The following is a 17822-nucleotide window of genomic DNA, read 5'->3' as shown; positions in this document are numbered from 1 at the left end:
AGCTGTTTCAAAGAAATTTTGGTCCTGTAGGAATTAGAGTGAACCTGAAAATGAAACACACCTACTTTTCTGAAATAGAAAGTGAAAGAATTGGATATCATGGGCTTAGGTTTTTAAGTATGAGAAAAACACTTTATGGCAACCTTGACAGTATCCAGATGTATCTGGGAAAGATATATATGGGGAAGAGACAAAAAGTATATGTGTACCTTATGAGAGTGGAGATGAAAGTTTTGAAGAAGGCAATGGTGGTAATGAGACCTTTGAAATGTACAAAGAGGGATGGCACAGCAATCTTCTACCTATGCATGGGTTTTGAGTGTTACAACTCCCTGCAGTGTTTTGCAGTGATCTCAGTGCTGGGTTTCCTTCTTCCTCCGAGCAGGCAGGAGAGAATCCAACATGCTTTAGTTGCCTTATGCCTGAATCTGCAGCCTTTGCTGGCATGAGTTGTTCCATCAACTGCAGTGGGACTGCTCCTGTGTGTAGAGCTTCTTGCAGACACGGGGTTATGGTGTTACCAGGGGTTTATGGCTTTCAGCCTAGTGTGGGCTTTGGAAAGGACAGTCATTTGCTTTTGTGGTTGCTGCATGATTTGCATTTTGTTTGACCATTCCGTTCTCCTTTCATGCAGTATGGCTTAAGTGACAAAAAGTTGCTCTTTAATGAGTATTGCTAAATATGAGGCAGAACACAACTGTACTGTATTCATATGCATTTTGAAAAAACCTGGCTTTATCCTGGTATGAATCTATAACTCTTCTAAGTGTTGTCTTGGCTATATTCCAGTGTTTCTGGGAATAGCATTTGACCATATCTTAAGATTAGCAATAGGTAGTTTAGTGTACTCTATTTTTCTTACCTTTCACTGGTACTTAAAATGAAATTCAGGCTGAGGGTGAGAATGTCAGGAGAAATATGTGAATGAAGCAGCTAACCTATTAGTGCAATAAAATAATTGTCAGATAAGAGGAGATAAAGAATATTTCTCAATGATATATACTAGTAAACCACCCTGGATATGCTGGTAATTATATATCCTGCCTGGATGTATAATTAGAGCTCTATGTAGAGCTCTTGTTCTCCCTTTCTACCCCCACAACTATTTTTTCCTTTTTTATTTTTTTTTCCTGTCCAGGTGCCTCTTTCCTTCTGCCTTTTTCTCACATTTAAAAATGTGGTTGCAACTTGACCTGTGTTTTCTTCATGGGAGGCAGGATCAGATGCTGGAGAGGAGAAAAAAAGAGAAGCAAAGAGAAAGAAGGGACAGTATGTGGTCAAAAGTGCACCACAGGTTAAACGGAAACCTCACTGCATGTGTGGAATCGGGATGGGTTTAATCATTTTATGGCAGTTGCTTACTCTATACAAGTTCCTGTGCAGACACAGCTAAAAAGTGAGGACAGTTTGTTTCCTTTAAGTTTATGGTTTTTGCTTGGCATTAGTTTGGAGAATAAAGGTTGGGAAAGCATGAAAAAACAGAGAGCAATGGGAGAAATGTTCAGTTCCAGCATTTCAGGCGCATTTTGCAGAAGGTTCTGTTTTAACTTTCTTACTGTAGTGGAGAATTTTAAGGAATAGGATTTTTACATCTGCTAATCAAAATCTGTCAGTAAGAGACTTCAACTTGCCCCAGCAGAGAAGGGATACTTAACAGCTGTAGGTCATAGTACTCAAAATACAATTCAGTGCCTGTGACCGCCTTAATACATATATTTTTATGAATTAAAAAGCTACTCTTTTCTTTTCTAGTTCACCTTGATCATCACCAGAACAAACTCCACAAGAGATGGTAAGAGGTCTTTGCAGGTTTCTATGGAATAACTTAATCACATTTTTTATATAAAATGCATAGAAACACTTTCATTGAACTGTGAGTGCAGACATGTAAAAATTAGATGTAAAAGTCACTAAATTGCTTTGAAAATAGAATTCAGATTACAACAATGAGCGATTTGTCTACTCCTGGGAAGACTCCAGAGAAATTACAGGAGAGTAACAGAGGACTCTGATCATTTGCCTTAGATTTATAGCTTTTGTTTCCTTGAGGAAATCTCTTATTTCCATTTATTCCACAGCTGAAAAAGCACAGACACAGAATTAAGTGAGACTAAAAGTGTTCCTTTCCCTTTTCCACCCAAATGTAAAACATTTCTGTAATTTCTTTTTTAACAGATGTATTTTTAAAATTCAAATATAAGAGTGGTTTTCAAGGGTCTCTTTCAACAAAAAACCCTCACAAAAAGTAGTTGGACAAGCACCAGCATCACAGTTCTGTCTGCATGAACTGGCTTTTTGTCTTCCTTTCCCCTAAATTAACAACTGGAGCTAGTCAGCCAGACAAATCAACCAGCTTGATTCCAGAGCTTTCAGTAACATCATCAGGTTCCTTTTTAGTAACATTTTATAAGACCTGGAGATAATTTTTGAGCTTTAAAAGAATATATTGTCTTTTTTACAGATATATATAATGTAGGAGATACCTGCTTTTGTCTAGCTTCATAGTGTTTTAAAACTGAATTTTAAAAAGTGCTTTAATATTTAAGGAAAAAAGTAGTCAAAATGTTTTAAAAGTAACTTATTAATGTATCAGGTTTGATAGTAGGACATTCTCATCTGTCTGCTGAAGGATGAGGAGTCAGTATGACATTCTTAAGCAAAGGGAAACAGTAAATAAAGCATTGTTCATCCTAGCTGTTAGGTAGTTGGATGATTAAGGATGAAGAAATTCCATATGGAAGGCAGATGCTTTCCTTCTACCCAATCTTGGAATGATGCGTTTTGGGAACTCCAAATGCATGCTCTTGTAGCAGTGCAGTGTTAGACCAAGAGGAGAATAGCAGTGAAGTTTCATCTCCATGAATTCTTTCTTTTCAGGAAAGATAAGTTGTCTGCACTTTTAAATCACACAGCTGAACTACATAGCCCTTCACAAATAGGCTGCAGTTTTTTGATCAGGAATACCTTAAGGAATGCAAATTTGTGGTGGTTTTCTTTATGTACTCTGTTAGGTGAACATATTTTGTTTCTGAGAGCACGTAGCAATTACCTAAAAAGATACAGCCTTGATTTCTTACGGAATAATGGGCTCAGTTTCCAGAAAGAAAGGCAGCATGAGAGTTGTAATTTTTATTCCAAACTCACTAGCATTTGCTTTGCTGTCTGAGAACCAGAATGTGAAACAAATGTAAGTAAACTAAATGAACCTCTCTGGATAGTGTTAAATGGAAAGTGTTTTTTAGGTTTGAGTTTTCTGTTTTGCCTTGGGATTTCTTTTCCCTACAGAACCATTCTTTTAAGGAGACCAAATGGTGCCAGGGCAGATCAAGAAAACAGACTTAAAGATTTTTGTCCTGTATGTCCTTAAAAGGAAAAAAAATAAAAGAAACCACCTTACTAAAGGACTGCAAATGTCACATTCATCTCTGAAAACGTTAGCTAGTTTTGCCATAGTTTTGAGTGTTTGCCAGAACATGGCTTAATTAAAATTTTCCTATTTAGAGGCATTCTGTTTTACTCCAGATAAAGTATTTTCTATGGAAATTAAGTCCTGAGGGAAAGGGAGAGAAAATATTTGATATTTAGTTTACTTGTTCTAGGCTCTAGTTTACTTTATGGCTTTGTTTTTTAAGATTCTCTATTATCCTGCTTTTTGAGAGTAGGATGAGGTGGGAGAGGAAATAGCTTGTATGAAGGGAGCTTAAGGCTACAGGGATTGTGAGGCTTTGTAGTTGCTGGTGAAATCTGAACAGCCTGAAACTTCTTTAAGGAAAACTATGATTAGCTGGAAGACAGGAGAAGGTGTGTTACACTACGTTTCTTCCTATAGAACTGTTTTTCTCTGTACTTTTATCAGTGGCACTTTATTGCCTCTTTTCATGTTTTGGTTGGTGATGGATACAAAAGGGAGATTTACTGGCAGCTTGCATTTGGCTAAATACAGTCTTGTTTTTGACTGTGGCCATGGTGGATATATGAACTTGTCTGAATTGCTGTTTGACCTTTTCTGAGAAACTTTGGCAGGCAGATGGAGGAAATACATTACTGGAGGAAATATGTTACTGGATAAAATGAATGCATTTGTTTAATGCAGAGGAATCTTAATCCCTTGTGTTTTCTGTCTGTGGAGCTGGAAATTAGGTATAGGGTGTAATATCTACACCTTGGAATTACTTAATTCTTAAAACTCATGTGATTGTCTAAGGAATTGTGGATTATATCCACACTGCATATTTTCTAAAAAAGCCTGATTCTTACTGTATTAGCATGAACACTTTGAAAATAACTTCTGGACACTATAACTTCTCTGTTTCTAGTTCTTCAGTGGTAGTTGATGCCAAAGGAGTCTCTTGTAGGAGTAATGAGGTGTGGTGCAAATGCACTGTGCTCATACATGTTTTTCAAATCTCTGTGTTCTGTCATAGCTAAAGGATGACTAAAGATTAAAAGGCAGCATTGTGCTTGCATTTAGTCGCTCCCCTCCATTGCTCTTCATTTCTCTGTCTCTATACCTTTGTTTTGTGGGGGAGCATCAGTGCTGTGGTGTGTGGTTGATTTTTGGCGTTGTTTCCCTCTCCCTGTGTGTTTCCTGCAGGAGGACACGGAGCCGTGGTACTCTCGGCAGGTGTACGCGAGGTACTGGAGGCACTATGACTTAGCCATGCGCTGGATGCGCAGGCACCAGAAAGCCTACAGGAAAGCCATGGAGTCCTTTTATCGCATGCCGTGGCATCCGTGGCATCCTGCTGCAGCCTCTCCAAGCAGCTGCTACTCCGATTGGTATGGGAATGATCTCCCACATATCCAAAACTATTCTTCCAGCTATAGACCAAATGTCAGAGTTCCATGTCACGGGGGAGCTCAGCAGTACACAGATACCTACCAGGAGAGGGAGGATGCTGATGAGGACTCCGAAATGGAAGAGGATGCTGAAAGGGACTCTGAAATGGAGGAAGAGTCTGAGTCTGAAGGAGAGATAGAATATGACTTGAGTAACATGGAGATCACAGAGGAGCTTCGCCAGTTTTTTGCAGAGACAGAGAGGCACCGAGAAGAGCTGCGTAAGTCCATGCTTGTCCTGTGTTTTGTGGTATTTGGTGGCCATAACATTGAGTGCTGGGTGGCTTCAACATTTACAGGTTTGTAAGAATTCACAGAAATAGGTGCTGCAAGTGAGCAAGCCAGCAGACTAAAATTAGGTAGAACTGATGGGAGCACTTAAGTACCACTCAATAGAACTAAGTGTCAGAAGATGTTTAAAAGTTTTTGGTGAGAGAGAGAGAAATATGACTGTAAAGAGGAGAATAACACTTTTGTCCAGAAGACAGTATCAATAGTCAGTGCTGAGGAAAAGAGCTCCAGAATTTTTATGGTTAAATCTAGTTAATATGCTATATGTATGAGAGGGGAACCCACAGGAAATGCTTGAATACATCACTAGAGTAACCTCAATGAACCCTAGAGTAAGCCTCAATGTATTTTATAACATGGAGCAGCCATTTTGTTTGTTATTCTTTGGCTAACCTGGCAGTAAAATTTCATAACCCTTTTCTCCACCCCCTGCATCCTCTTCATTCTGTACTATATCACAGGTTTGTCTTTGTTGAGCATCTTGATCTGGACACAAATCCTTTGATAGGGAATGTAAGTCTTAAGATTTTTCTCAGGTCTTGATCCTCAGAGGTATTGGTCATCTTTGTTTCTGTGAAATCCTTAACAGAGTAAAGGGTTTTTCTGTACTTTATTGACACTTTACTCATATACAGATGTTGCAGAAAAATGTATCTTTTTTAAGAAGGCAGATTAATAAAAATAACTCTTCTCTCTCACATGACTCCAGTAGAAAGTGTAAAGAATGTTTAATATAGCTTTTTCTGCTTCTGTGAAAGAGAAAACATTCTAAAAACGTAAAATAAAGGCAATGATTGAAAGGGAAAGAAAAAGTATGTTAAGTTCTTTGATCAGCAGGTACCAGAGGGTGAGCTGATAACTCAGCTTACTTCACACTTCTCGTCAATGTGATGTACAGTTGATCTAGTTAGCAGAGGAAAGTGAGTTAAGGAGTTCTGTGGTAGTGCCTGATATGGATCCCTTTCTCATCATGCTTTTGCAGAATCAGCTTGGTGTTCTCTGTTGAAATGTTCCTTTGATGAGATACATGGTGCTTTAAGACACTGGGGATACAGAACATTTTCTTTGGATTTTTTGACCAATATGATTAGTGGTATTTAAAGGTATGTGAGTGATTAAAGGTGGTTATACTGGAAGTTGGGAGATCAGGTCTTAGAGATGTTGTTCTCTGTTGCAAATATCCTGTATGACCTTGGTCTAGCTATTTAGTCTCTTCCTGACCCCTCACTGGCTGTGCTTGCTAAAAATATGCTTTGTTCTTTATGATGAGCAGGTGAATTGGGAAGAAGTTTATGACTCAGAATACAGATTTTGCTTTTGTTCCTTCCACCACTGCAGTACTCAGAGCCTTTTGGAATGATTTGGTCTCTGCTCTGTGCTGTGTAGTAACCTAGTTCTGGATGGTTGTAACTCCATGTGCTTCAGTGGCACTATTGCAGATCTTCATGCAAATTCAAGCAGGCTCTGGTCTTTCACTACTGCATGCCTCAATTTCTTTAGTTGCTTTCCTGCTAAAGTGAGCATAGTGCTGAGTAAATATCTATAATTCCTCAAAGCATGAATAAGTAAACAAGTACTTGACTTAAATGAAATTTAAAAGTCATAAATGAAATTTAAAAGATTAATTAATTAAATGAAATTTAAAAGACATAGAAATCTAGGGTGAATGTTGCTTTCTAAATTCTAATTTTGTGAGTAATTAAAAACACAGTATGATCTTGTTTGGAGATATTTTCTTGCAAGGTGAGAGAAAAGGAGAATACAAGAAATTTTTTATTCTGTTAAAGTTTCTGTAAAGAAGAAACATCAGCAGCAGGAGGAGGGGAAAATCATTGTTTCTGATGGTGTGGAAATGAGCTGGTATGGAGACCGTGTTTGAAGGCAGTAGTACTCTGCTTTAAGAGGTAGTTTTATTAATTCTCCTGATTGCTGTTTATGAACAAAATTAAATTTAGAGGATCATTAAGCTGTGATCCATAATGATGCCATATCATGTTATATCTTTCATACTGTTTAACAGTTGTCATTCTGTATTGATGCTTGAGAAGATTGAAATAACGCATCTGCAAAAGAAACCCTCAGTTACTTGAGTATTTTCTCTCTAATGACTTTTCCTTTTAATCCCAAACTGCATGTCCTTAGGAGCAGATTTATAGAGAAACTTGGGTAGCATAAACCTCAGTAATGCCTGAAATTTACACCTCCACTTCTGAGAGAGAAATTTGTAAGGGTGAGGCAAGAGTTTTACATAGCACTTAAAGCAGATGAGATTGCTTGGGTGTGCCACAGTAGAATACCAATAGGGACCTTGACGATCAGTTAAAATAAAGGCCAGTCGTTAGGGGACGTTAAGGGGAAGGCTGTGTCTCATGTTTTCTTCCTCTGGCATCAATAAGGAGCACCGGGTGGAATTCACAGCCTCTTACCCCTGCACCTTGATGCTCCCTTGGGAGGAGACACACAGCTTGCTCTTCTGAAAGAGCTTGCAAGAGTTAGAGACACGCTTATGGGCAACTTAATGAGGTGGGAGTCACAAGGGAGCAGAGCATCAGTGGGGCAAATAGGAATGGGAATTTGGCACCTAAGGAGGGGGGATACCAATCTTTGTGAAGAATGACCTCCATTAGTTTGGTGTTTTTCTACCTGTCCAAAGTTAAAAAATACTACACAGCATTAATGCATCTATTTGATCTATTTTGGACATAGGTAGTGATTCTTGATTTTTCATGTGGGATATATCTGGTTCCCACACCTGATCCACAGATGTCTCATCAACATGTGGAAGGATAATCAAATAGATTAAAAGGAATCCTACTTGATGGCAGACTCTTCACTTACAGTGCCTCATCTAGAGCTTGCTGGAGGTGAATGATCGTGATCGCTGACATCAGAGGATAAGGTCTTGCAAAATTTAACTGTGAAAGACTTAAATAGGCCTGAGATACAGGTGGGAATGAGGTGACTCAATCTTGGAGGTCTTTTCCCACCTTAATGATTCTATGATTCTGTGGCTGTGTGAAAGGCATTTGGGCCTAGATGGTGATATACAAGCCTTAATGCTAATTGCAAAGAGAAAAGCTCCACAGATAAAAAAGATGTTGTGTCAGACTAGACAAAGAAGAAAACTTAAGCTTTATTTAATTTCTTGTAGCTGCCACAAGCTTGAAGAACAAGCAGATTTCTAACTTCTGCAGGATTTTTGATTTTGTTTTCCAGTGGGTATTTGCAGTGATTGGCTGCCTTGCAAAGCAAGGGCTTTGAAACTGGCAAACTTGCTGCATGATTTAACACTTCTGCAGTGATACAGTTCACAACCAACCTCTTTTAAAACTATCTCTTTTTTTGTCTTTGAAGTCACGTCAATTTCTTACTAGTTTTTGTGTTTTTATCTTGTGTTGTAGTCAATTCCATGTTCCTGGAATGTCCAGATGTAATTATGAGTAAAGTTTGGCTGAGGCTGTATGAACTCAGACATACTAATACACTACAAACTTATCTCATGTTTTAGATAAATGGCATTTGGTTAAAACCCTTACAGACAGTTTTAATTCCTCTTCATTTGTTTCTTCACATGCAGTTGTAATTATGTAGTGATTCTCTTTTTTAGAGGGTTTTCTTGTCAGGCTAGTCTGTCGTTCAGGTGCTTCATGTACCTGGTGATCCAAGCATACTATGCATCTTGGGAATGTTTAAATGGTTGCACTTAAGTTTTCCCTCTGGCAGCTGAAAATCATTAAGTTGTTTTCCTGGGTTACCATACCTGTCAGACCTAAGTATGGCAGCAGATTCTCCAGGCATCCTAGATGTAAAGCATAGAATGCAGTAAGTTGCCTTTTTACATTTGCAAGAATTAAAAGGGCAAAAATGAAGATAGGAAGATTCACAACCCTAACAGTTCTGTAAATTGTCTAATTGCACATATTTATTACACTTTTAAATTTAGCCTTTGAAACATGTAGTTTGTCCTTATACAATTTTTCCTTGTTTCCTTTTGCATATAAGAGAAAATCACTGCTAAAATTGAGTGAGTACAGCATTGCAAGTACATTGAGAACCATTCTGTAGTAGTTAACAGGACATAGACAGAAACCTTTATTTAAAAACAAAGAAAAGCAAGGGAAAGTACCATCATGTCAGTTCATTACCGAAGGATAATAGTCTATCATTTGTTAATTCTCTGACTAGTTTTTCCATCAAAGCCTCTGTTTCTATTGCCCACGCATAGCCTCCAGCTTTTCCCAAAAATAATGTCTGAACTTAATTTTTTTTTATGCTAGATGGAAAATATTTTTTTTAGAAATGAACGGAAATAGTGAATGAAGATGTTTGTTTCAAAACTGCAGTCTGCAGGCTTTTCCCCTCAGGTTTCTTTTTCTCTGAAAGATGTAGTTGCCACTGTCTCTTCTGTGAAGAGGAAGTAATGGAATTTTCCATGTTTTGTAACTTGTTTGAATCGTACCATATCCATGAAGCTTTTGGTTTTGTTTAAAGCCTGCATGCCTTTAGGAAAATAGACTTTGATTCAGGTTTTTTGCCACAATGTTTTCGTTCTTTCCTTCATTTTTGGTAAATGCTTTTCCCTGGTTTTTATCTGTCTTTTTTATCACAAGACTGTAGTTCAAATTCTTGGAACTACAAACTCCCCACCATTTCTTTTTCTTTCTTCTTCACTACCCTGAGCTGTCCAAGCAGTGTGGATGGTGAACTTTTAAATATCTGCTCAACTTCCCTGCCTTTAACAGCCTTTGTTGACAAACTTTTTGACAAACCAAAAAGCCTTGTTTGGCATGAACTTCAGCCACCTTCTGTGGAAGCTGAGATGCTGAAGCTTCTGAGAAATGCCTGTGAAATACAAGTGCTCTTTGCAATATGTGTGGGTGCTTGAGAAATGCTTTTGAAACATGTTGTTTTGTGAACTGAAGAAGAAATGTGAAAGTTACTCTTTTTACTACATCTCTGATCCTGATGATTGAACCTTTTGCTGTGTGGCAGCAGAATCTTCCCAAGTGCACACACTGTGTCCAGCAGAGGCTGTGTTACTCAGTACCAGAAGCCAACAATTGAGAAAATGCCTCCTTACTAGAGAAACAAGGAAAAGTGCCGCAATTTTCACTGCTTTAATATTGAAAACTAATCTCTACTTGCAAAATTAGAGAGTCCGAAGAGCAAGACTGGCACAGTTTTAGATCTGTTTCATGACAGACAAGGTTATCTTTATACAAAGCGTATCAATTTGTAAAATATTGTCAAGAAAATGTCATTGGATCCTATGCTAAAGACAGAATTTGAGCTTAAGAGAATGTGTGTCTTTGCTCTGTGAACGTATGGCTTGCTGCTGCTGGAAGTAATGGAAGAGAGACATTAGAAAGCTCAAGGTACTACTGAGGAAACTGAGCTGTGTGGTCTGGAGAGTTGCAGAGGACTTAATACATGTACTAGAAATTATATATAAAGTCTTTCTTATGTGTACGTGCCTCAAGCTGGGTCTGTTTGACAGTGTTGGCAACCCCTGAAAGTACACAAGAGCAAGGCCAGGCTTCTTGTTTTCTGCTAAGGGATGCCATAGGCTTCAGCTTCTAGGTGGCATCTGGGACTTCGGTGTGCCAGGGTCCCACGGGTGCAGCCTGGACAGCTGGGTGGAGCTGGGACCTGGAATGTCAGTTCCCTCTCTGCCAGTAGCTGTACTGGTCTTGGTTTTTTCTAAGCATGCTGTGGAGTACTGGTATTCGAGTTACAGGAGGTTTATAGCTGAGAGTGTGGGAAAAGAAGCTCATGTGGTTCAGTGTGACTGTAGTGTAGGTGTTGCTTTAAGAGGAATGCCAAGATGTTGAACATCTCTACTTCCTGTTAAATTTCATGGAAATGAAGAATACTGTCTTAATATGAACATATGTATTAAACTTCAGAAATCTGTGTTTGAAGTAGTCATCCTTTATTTGTCTGCCTGATGTGTTCCTCTTATTGTAGTGAGACAGTACATACACTAGGGGGCTTGTTGAGAAGTTCAGTTTATTCATCTTTATAAGGGATTTTGAGGACCTCAGGAAGAAAGCAAAATCCTCATATGCTAGAATAATGAACAATCTGATCCAAGTGTTCTTTATAGACCTTTTGCTTAACAGGTAACTTAGATGTCATCTCTGTGACCAAAATGCATCTTGTTGACAACACCTTTGCTGAACAAACACAGAATTTGAGCTACTGTTTCTCCCAGAAAGCTGTTATCCCTAAGTTATTCATGACTTACTTCTCAGTAAGAGAAGTCTGGTAATCTTGTATTGTTGCTGCCCTGGTAAATCAGTAATGTGGATAAATTCCTTCTGACTGGACTTGTGTTGAGGATACGGGAATAAAAACAGGAGAGACAGGACATTGCTCCCCTCAGCAGCTTTGTCCCTCACCATCTGAGATCCATTTGAAACCTGGTTTTGGTAGTTGCTGGTTGTAGAAGGATCCCATGGAAACTGGTCAGTACCTTTCTCTGATGGATCAGCCACTGGAACTTTCTCTTTACAAAGAGAATACATATGGTAATTCAGTTTTAGATCACAGAGTGTCAGCGCCTGTTTTGTGTCCGTGAGGTTTCCAAAGATTGAAGGTATTGCTGAGACATACTTGGGCTCTGCAAAGTTTTGGTAAAGAACTAACAGGTGGGCCCCAGGGCTGAGGCCACGTGTGCAGCAAGGAATCCTTCTACAGTCTTGTAAGAGCAAGCATTTCTTTCAGAATGCTGTTATGGAAGATTGCTTCATGTGGGAACAGTTTGGTGTGGGAAGATGCAGGCACTACTTAGACTCAGAACTGGTGCTGGTAATTTTTTGAAGGCAGGTTATTCCATTAGCATCTGCAGCTGCTCTGAGTGGCTCCTCTAGTCTCCTCTTCATTCTTTGTCCTTGCAGGGAAGGCTGTTAAAGCAGCTGCAGCTGCTGTGGAAAAGAGCAGGTGAGACCATGCTGACAGACACAGCTCTAGAGAAAAGTGGCATAAAAGCATCTCTGTGCTAATCACTCAGCTTGGGCAGTCTGCCTTCACAGTTGATGCACTTTTCCCTTTTCCCTAAAATTCCTTGATTACTGGTTCTATCTGGGTGCCACATGCAGCATTTATGGATCTCTAAATGATCTTAGGGAAGCACTGTGTCTCAGTTCTCTGATGGTAAATCTGAATTCATCTGCCTTTAGTGTGATACTTTCAACCTTGTAAGTGGACAGTGACATTGTGGACTATGAAGTGTTTTCTAATACAAGCTATTTTGATATCTACTGGGGGAACATTTGTCATAGAAAGAATGTTTAAAGTTTCAGGGTGTCCAGCACTGGAGTAATAGTAAGAAGCAAATGCCAGAGAACAAGGTAGAAACTGATGTAATGATGATGTCTTCTTTCTACACTCACAATTTACAAAATCTGCTGAGAACCTGCAACAGAGCATGGCAGCAAAATACCTCTAGTATAACACATTTTAGGTCTCTCTGTTATAAAGCAAATCCCCCATACAGACAGATTTGCTTGGAGCCAGTAATTTACCCCAGCTGATTTTAATGGGGTGTTGTTAGTGCAAAGACTTCAGAGGCACCATTTGCTTTTCAGCATCTCTCACTGTGCCTCAGTTTTATCAGAAGCATCCAGATGGAGTTCACATCCTTTGTCATTGGGGAAATGTGGGTGCTGGCATGGCAGAAACTGACAGTTCAGAGACTTCCATCTGCCTGGGTTTTTTCAAAACTCATTTCCTTGGATGCTGAAAATCAAGTGAGAGAGGCAGGCAGAGTTTGTTAGGCCACCCATCTCAGACTTGGGTGGCCTGTACAGACTTCTGTCACAGCTTTGGGTGTGCCCGTTGTGACTAGATCCACAAAAGCTTTCAGCATAGGTGGCATTCAGAAACAAATATCCCATATAGTAGTCTTTGTCTTCCACATGCCTGCCAGGAAGAAAAAAGCTAGTCATCTATACCCAAAGGATGATGCATCTTAAACCCTAAGGATACAGGGAACATTGTCCTTCTTGTCTTTTCCAGTGTCAGGGTTGAGCACCTATGCCACCATGTGATGTCATCTGTTGTGAATCTCATTTCAAGGAATCTAGAATACCTCCTGCTCTAGGAATTTGTTCCATTTTCTGTTTATTTAGACCTTTAGGGGTGATAGAACTTCCCTGTTGCTTAGAGAAATAGAGAAGGTTGATGTAGCAACATGAGAAACACTTCTGCTGTAACCCTATAAAGTACCTTGTGCAGAGCAATCCAGCTGTTCATCAGTGTTACAGTTATTACAATTGTTGCTGGCCTCCAAAGTACCCAGAGCTGTTTATGTGACTATCGAAATTTCCCACAATATTTTCAAGGACACATGTCTGAATTTGTCAGATCGCTGCTCTGGTACACTGAAATCATGGACGTAGAGTAAAAGAATGAAGGCTAAATACTAAATGGGTATTTTTACTGAAATAAATAACGCTGGTGTCACACCGTTGAGTGTTACTGTTCACATTTAGCTGGATAAGAACCTCCTGGGTTTAATTTCATTTGTAGTCGCTGAAGTGATTGTTGCTCTGTATTCACAGAAGTTGTAGAAAGGAATGTAGGTCTCCAAAGAGCGTGCTGGGCCTCAGTTTTTCTGTGGCTGTTCAAATGCTGAAACTAATGCTGCTGTGCTCACTTTGTACGAGCCTTGCAGAATACCTTGGTTTCTAGAAGGTCTGCAGTTTCTGGTGTGGTTGCTGAACAAAGTGTTGGCGGAATCACTCTAAAATTCATCAGTTGTCATTTCCTTGGGATTTTTGGCCACTGGTAAATGTAGAAGTGTCCAGACTGTGAAGATTGCATCATGTGCAGCATGCTGATGGAGGAGGTGTTGAGGTGGTAGATTGCAGAGCAGCTGGCTGGCTTTGGAGAAGCATCTGCATTTTTCTGATCTCTCTATTTCTCACTAGGTGATGCTGGTGACATGTAGACATTTACATTCTCTGCTTTTGCATCCTTCCCTTGGCATTAGGTACTGACCTGTGTCATGAGCAGGTTGTCAGACTAGGGCTTTTAGTCTGGTGGCTCTCCATGTGTATCATCAAGTCACTGAAATACTTAATGTAGGAATTATCCTGTTGAAGTGGCAGAGAAGAGACAGAAAGCTCCCAAGTGCTAAGAAGTACAACTTAACTTTCTGACAAGTGGGATGCCAGCTGTCTCTCTTAAGAAAGAGTGCTCAGATCTGTGCTCCAGCACCAAATCTTGGAACTACTTTTGAAGTCAAACATTCCCATTTTGTGGAAGGTACAATAGATGCACATCTGCAGGTTTTTTCTGGCATATGTCCCCAGGGGTTTTTGTTGTGTTTTTGATACTGGGCATAGCAGTTACCCTCATGAGTTCAAGTATATTACATTTTATTTACTAGAGTGCTGAAGAGAGCAATGAGAAATTCATAAGGTCAGAGGGAAACTTGTATTTCCAAAGTTACCCTTCAACCCTTCCTTCCAAAAACTGTGGTATGTTTAACCAATTTCTTTAGTTTGACCCTTTTTCCAGATGTCTCTTTCCAAATGCTTGGTCAGGCAGCACACGTAGTTTACTAGCAGCATGGAGAAAATGTGTATTTACTTGCTGAAATTAATTTTCTCTGGATTAGACCTTGTTATTTAATTCTGCATGTCTGTGGTAATACTGAGTTTTGGACCTGCAAGTTAACTGAAAGGTCAATTCATAGCCTGAGTATACTTCCTCCCAGAAAATCAACAACATGGCTGCAGGTTGCTCTCCAAAAAAATGTTTTTCAACACTTTTTGATAAAGTAGCTTTCTCATATCAAACAATAAACAAAACTTGAATTCAGCACTGTAGTGTGTCTGGAGTCAAAAAAGAAATTTCATTGTGAAGTTCAAATGTGAATTTGATCTAAAGACTGACACAGGCTACTTCCTTTCTTTTTTTTCCTGAAAGTACCAAACTCAGTATTATTTAGCTGTCTAGCTGCTCAGTGCATCATGAAACATGTTCTTCCAAGAGCATGTGTTTAATTTCTGTTCAGGGCACACATAAAAAACTATTGTGAAACTCGTGTTTCTTCTGTGTTCCGGTTTGCTTTTAAAGTAGCACTTTTAAATTTTAACATCTCCTTGTTGAGTCTCTGTAAATCCAGACTATGCCATAAATGTATGTGAAGACATAGTTATATATAGATTTAAGTAATCCTTCTGTTTACTCTAGCAGTGTTGTCTTTGTCTGGTGTCAGCATTGTTGCCATCAGTGACAGATTGGAGTTGTTTTGGGGGATGGGAATGCAGAGTCAGCTGGTCTGTATTTAATCTTATTGAAGTAGACTTGATCCTTACTAGAGGCAGCTGCCAGTGCCTGATCCTGTTCTAATTTCTTAGCAATGGTCGTTCAGCAACTTCCTATCAGTTTAATTGTGTCAGATGGCCCCGGGGTACAGACACCTTGGTGTCTTTGGTGTGCTGCAGACTGCTGATTGCACAGGGCTGGCCTCTGAGTTTTCTCGTCTTCATCAACAAGTCCCTGATTGTGAATTACATTTAGAGCAATCAAATTCTAGAGCAGACTTTCACTTGAGGTTCCACTGACTCGTTGATTGTTTCATATTCACGGGGTTTAATTGTTTCAGTGCCTTTTCTGGTTGGACTAAAAATACTCCTTTTTAGGGTTTTCATTGTGGAAGGTAATAGAAGAAAATAAAGGTGATTTGATGTTTAGCTGGGCAGTAACCAATGTAGCCTAGTGCTAATGTAAACATGGATGTGAAGGCTTATATTGTTTCTGTGTAGTTTGTTTTGGAGACCACAGAACAATCCTTGGTTTTTAATCATATTTCTAAAACAGAAATCGGCTTCTTTATTCTCCAGTTAGCTGTATAACTTCGTGCCAGTTGCTTAACCCAAATAACAAAATAATACGAGATAATTAATTCTTTAAAGTATTAGATTAATTTTACAGATTATTTACAGTGAGGCATGTGGTTAATTAACTTGAGAGTGACACATACCATTAAGTACCAAACCTGAAAGTGGAACACCTTAATTCTAATCTTACTTCCTTGGTTTCTATTCATTTTTATTTCAAAGGTAATTTTTCTCCATTTTCTGTCTTTGTAAGTAGTTTTGCCCTGTTTCTAGAGAGCTGTCCTCTTCAGGCTGTGTAGAAAAATTGGATTACAGTGAAAGAAGGTATTGGAGTATGTCAGATGTGCAAAATCTGTTTGCTGTCTGTTTAGACAGCCTGTTGCAACTGTGTCTGAGGAAGTGCACTCTCTTACCTGAGATTATTTCCTGCTCTTAGCAATAGGTTTCAGTTGGGCTGTGCTTCAGTAAACACGTTTTGGTGCCAAAGCCAGGCTAAGCAATTATTCTTCCTAGACATTCGTTCCTGCTCTGGTGTTTCCAGGGCACTGAACTGTACTAGAACTAAATATAATATGTTGAAGTTTTGTTTGATTGGGGAAGGAGGGGGGGGTGTTTGTTTTTTGTAGGCTTCTTTGTGCTGCCCCTTAGATAACTGTAGCATGAGGGACCTGGGAGCTGGAGCATGCAACTAAGGGAGAAGAGCAGAAATTGCATAAGCTGGTTTTGTAGCTGAGGAAGGAAAAATGTCCATGCACCCATGGTTTCAGGCTGCCACAAGCTTGCCAAGGAATCACATCTGCTCTTACTTCAAAGCCTGAAACATTTCTGAAAGGGAATGTTTTCCTTTTTCTTATAGGCTTCTTTGTGCTGCCCCTTAGATAACTGTAGCATGAGGGACCTGGGAGCTGGAGCATGCAACTAAGGGAGAAGAGCAGAAATTGCATAAGCTGGTTTTGTAGCTGAGGAAGGAAAAATGTCCATGCACCCATGGTTTCAGGCTGCCACAAGCTTGCCAAGGAATCACATCTGCTCTTACTTCAAAGCCTGAAACATTTCTGAAAGGGAATGTTTTCCTTTTTCTTGAGAATATTGCATTGCTTGTAGATATATGTGATGAAATAGTCCATTTCTTTTAACTCATTCTCTCCTCAAGTAGCAGATGGAAATTTTGTCAGTGTAGCTATTTGGGGTTTTAATATCCTCAGGATTTTTGGTTGTTCTCTTTCTTGACTGTCATGACTGCTAACTGAAAGCTTAACATTTTTAACATTTACTTCCACCAAAAGTAATTTTTATTCTGAATTAGTGTTTTCCAGTCAGCTACAGCATTTGATTTTTCTGTATAGGTGACAATGCTTGCATAGTAAGATAGGGCCTAGTTGTCCTTGGAGATCAGACTTCTCCTGAAAATGGGAGGGGGAAGGTTACGTGGTGTCCTGGGGAATCCCTTTGTCACATCTTTTGAAGCACAAAGTTTTAAATTTAAGAAGTTTTAAAAGAAGTCTCTTTTCCCCAAGCCAGCTTACAGCTAGAACAAGGCTGTTCATTCTGCTATAAAATCATCATTCTCTCTCAGTATGTTTCCACAATTTCAGTTTACTTAGTGTTCCATAGTAACCTTCCAGCAAGCAGGACTACGCTGGTTTTAGCAATGAAGAATATTTTATCTTTACAGATGTGGGGGTAAGTCAAAGTTGTTTGTATCTTGTAGACTCCCACTGATGGAAACTTGTTCTGCAAAACTTTGCACTTGATAAAGAGTAGTACTTGAGATTCCAGCCCTGTGGAAATCCAGAACTCTGCAGAAATTAAACTCCTTGAATATCCTGTGTACAAATC

The 17822-nt window shown here is 39.3% G+C and overlaps 1 protein-coding gene across 3 annotated transcripts in view; it reads left to right on the top strand.

The window, feature by feature from the left end:
• The window catches only part of GEMIN8 (gem nuclear organelle associated protein 8), a 28350-nt gene that overhangs the window by 2726 nt on the left and 7802 nt on the right, over positions 1–17822 (top strand). For 2 of the 3 annotated variants that reach the window (XM_041416562.1, XM_041416563.1), the window contains exons 3-4: positions 1753–1792; positions 4595–5060. In XM_041416562.1, the coding sequence (XP_041272496.1) occupies positions 1790–1792; positions 4595–5060 (469 nt within the window). In that variant the 5' untranslated portion in view covers positions 1753–1789. Of the gene's footprint in view, positions 1–1324; positions 1397–1752; positions 1793–4594; positions 5061–17822 lie in introns of those variants that run through there. The other variant, XM_041416564.1, reaches the window with a different exon arrangement.

The sequence above is a fragment of the Onychostruthus taczanowskii genome, unplaced genomic scaffold (genome assembly GCF_017590055.1).
Source record: "Onychostruthus taczanowskii isolate IOZ18803 unplaced genomic scaffold, ASM1759005v1 scaffold52, whole genome shotgun sequence".
NCBI lineage: Eukaryota > Metazoa > Chordata > Aves > Passeriformes > Passeridae > Onychostruthus > Onychostruthus taczanowskii.
This window is presented reverse-complemented; position numbering and strand designations above follow the sequence as displayed.